At 41.7% G+C, this 1,385-nt stretch overlaps 1 protein-coding gene across 1 annotated transcript; it reads left to right on the top strand.

The window, feature by feature from the left end:
* Positions 1–260: 260 nt before the first annotated feature.
* LOC138904657 (uncharacterized) lies at positions 261–1,055 on the top strand. The gene has a single exon (XM_070193163.1). It carries the CDS (start codon positions 261–263, stop codon positions 1,053–1,055), a length of 795 nt encoding a protein of 264 aa, XP_070049264.1.
* Positions 1,056–1,385: the final 330 nt, after the last annotated feature.

Below are 1,385 nucleotides of genomic sequence, written 5' to 3'. Positions count from 1 at the left end.
AACCGCCCGTTCTGGTCCTACCAGAGCCAGGAAGACCATTGCTGCTTTATTTGTCTGAACTAGATGGAGCTTTTGGTTGTGTTTTGGGATAACATGATGAAATTGGAATAAAGGAGCACGCAATATACTATCTGAGCAAGAAATTCACACCCCACGAAGCCCGGTACTCTTTACTGGAACGTGCATGCTTTGCTTTGACATGGATAGCTCATAAGTTGAGGGATTATTTCTGTTCATACACTACATATATCATATCGAGGATGGATCCACTGAAATATATCTTTCAGAAGCCCATGCCTATGGGTAAGTTAGCAAAGTTGCAAATATTGTTGAGTGAGTTTGACATCATCTATGTAACTCAGAAGGTGGTCAAAGGACAAGCATTGACAGATCATATGGCAGAAAATCCCATAGACGGAGAATACGAACCATTGAAAATGTATTTTCCCGACGAGGAGGTGTTGTTCGTGGGAGAAGATATCACTGAGGCATATGATGGTTGGAGAGTATTCTTCGATGGAGCAGCAACCTTCAAAGAAGTAGGTATCAGAGCTGTTTTGGTAATAGAAACCGGCCAACACTATCCGATATCTGCAAAACTCAAGTTTTCATACACCAACAATATGACAGAATATGAGGCTTGTATCTTGGGACTCAGGTTGGCCATTGACATGAATATTCTGGAGCTGTTGGTAATTGGAGATTCCGATCTGTTGGTGCATCAGGTTTTAGGAGAATGGTCTACAAAGAACACCAATATATTTCCATATTTGCACCGTGTACAAGAGCTGATCAAAAGGTTCACAAAGATAGAATTCAAACATATTTCGAGAATTCAAAATGAGTTTGTAGATGCATTGGCCACTCTATCTTCCTTGATACAACACTCAGACAAGAACTTCATTGATGATACAACACTCAGCCAGCTTGTTGTGCTCATGTTGAAGAAGAGAGCGATGGAAATCCATGGTTCCACGACATCAAGGAATATTTGGAAAAAGGAAAATATCCGGAGCACTCTACCCATATTCAGAAGTGCACGCTTCGAAGATTAGCCAACCATTTCTTTCAAAGCGGAGGAAATCTGTATAGAAGAACTCCTGACTTAGGGTTACTATGATGTGTCGATGCCAAGGAAGCATCCAGATTGCTCGAGGAAATACATGCCAGAACTTTCAGACCGCACATGAATGGCTTCGTCTTAGCTAAGAAAATACTAAGAGCAGGGTATTTCTGGATGACTATGGAAACAGTTTGCATCAAGTATGTTCAAAAATGTCACCAATGCCAGATACATGCTGATATGATACGAGTGCCACCGAATGAACTCAATGCAACAAGTGCACCCTGGCCTTTCTCTGCTTGGGGCATGGATGTCATCGGTC

This window comes from Nicotiana tomentosiformis, chromosome 2, assembly GCF_000390325.3.
Source record: "Nicotiana tomentosiformis chromosome 2, ASM39032v3, whole genome shotgun sequence".
Taxonomy (NCBI): domain Eukaryota; kingdom Viridiplantae; phylum Streptophyta; class Magnoliopsida; order Solanales; family Solanaceae; genus Nicotiana; species Nicotiana tomentosiformis.
This window is presented reverse-complemented; position numbering and strand designations above follow the sequence as displayed.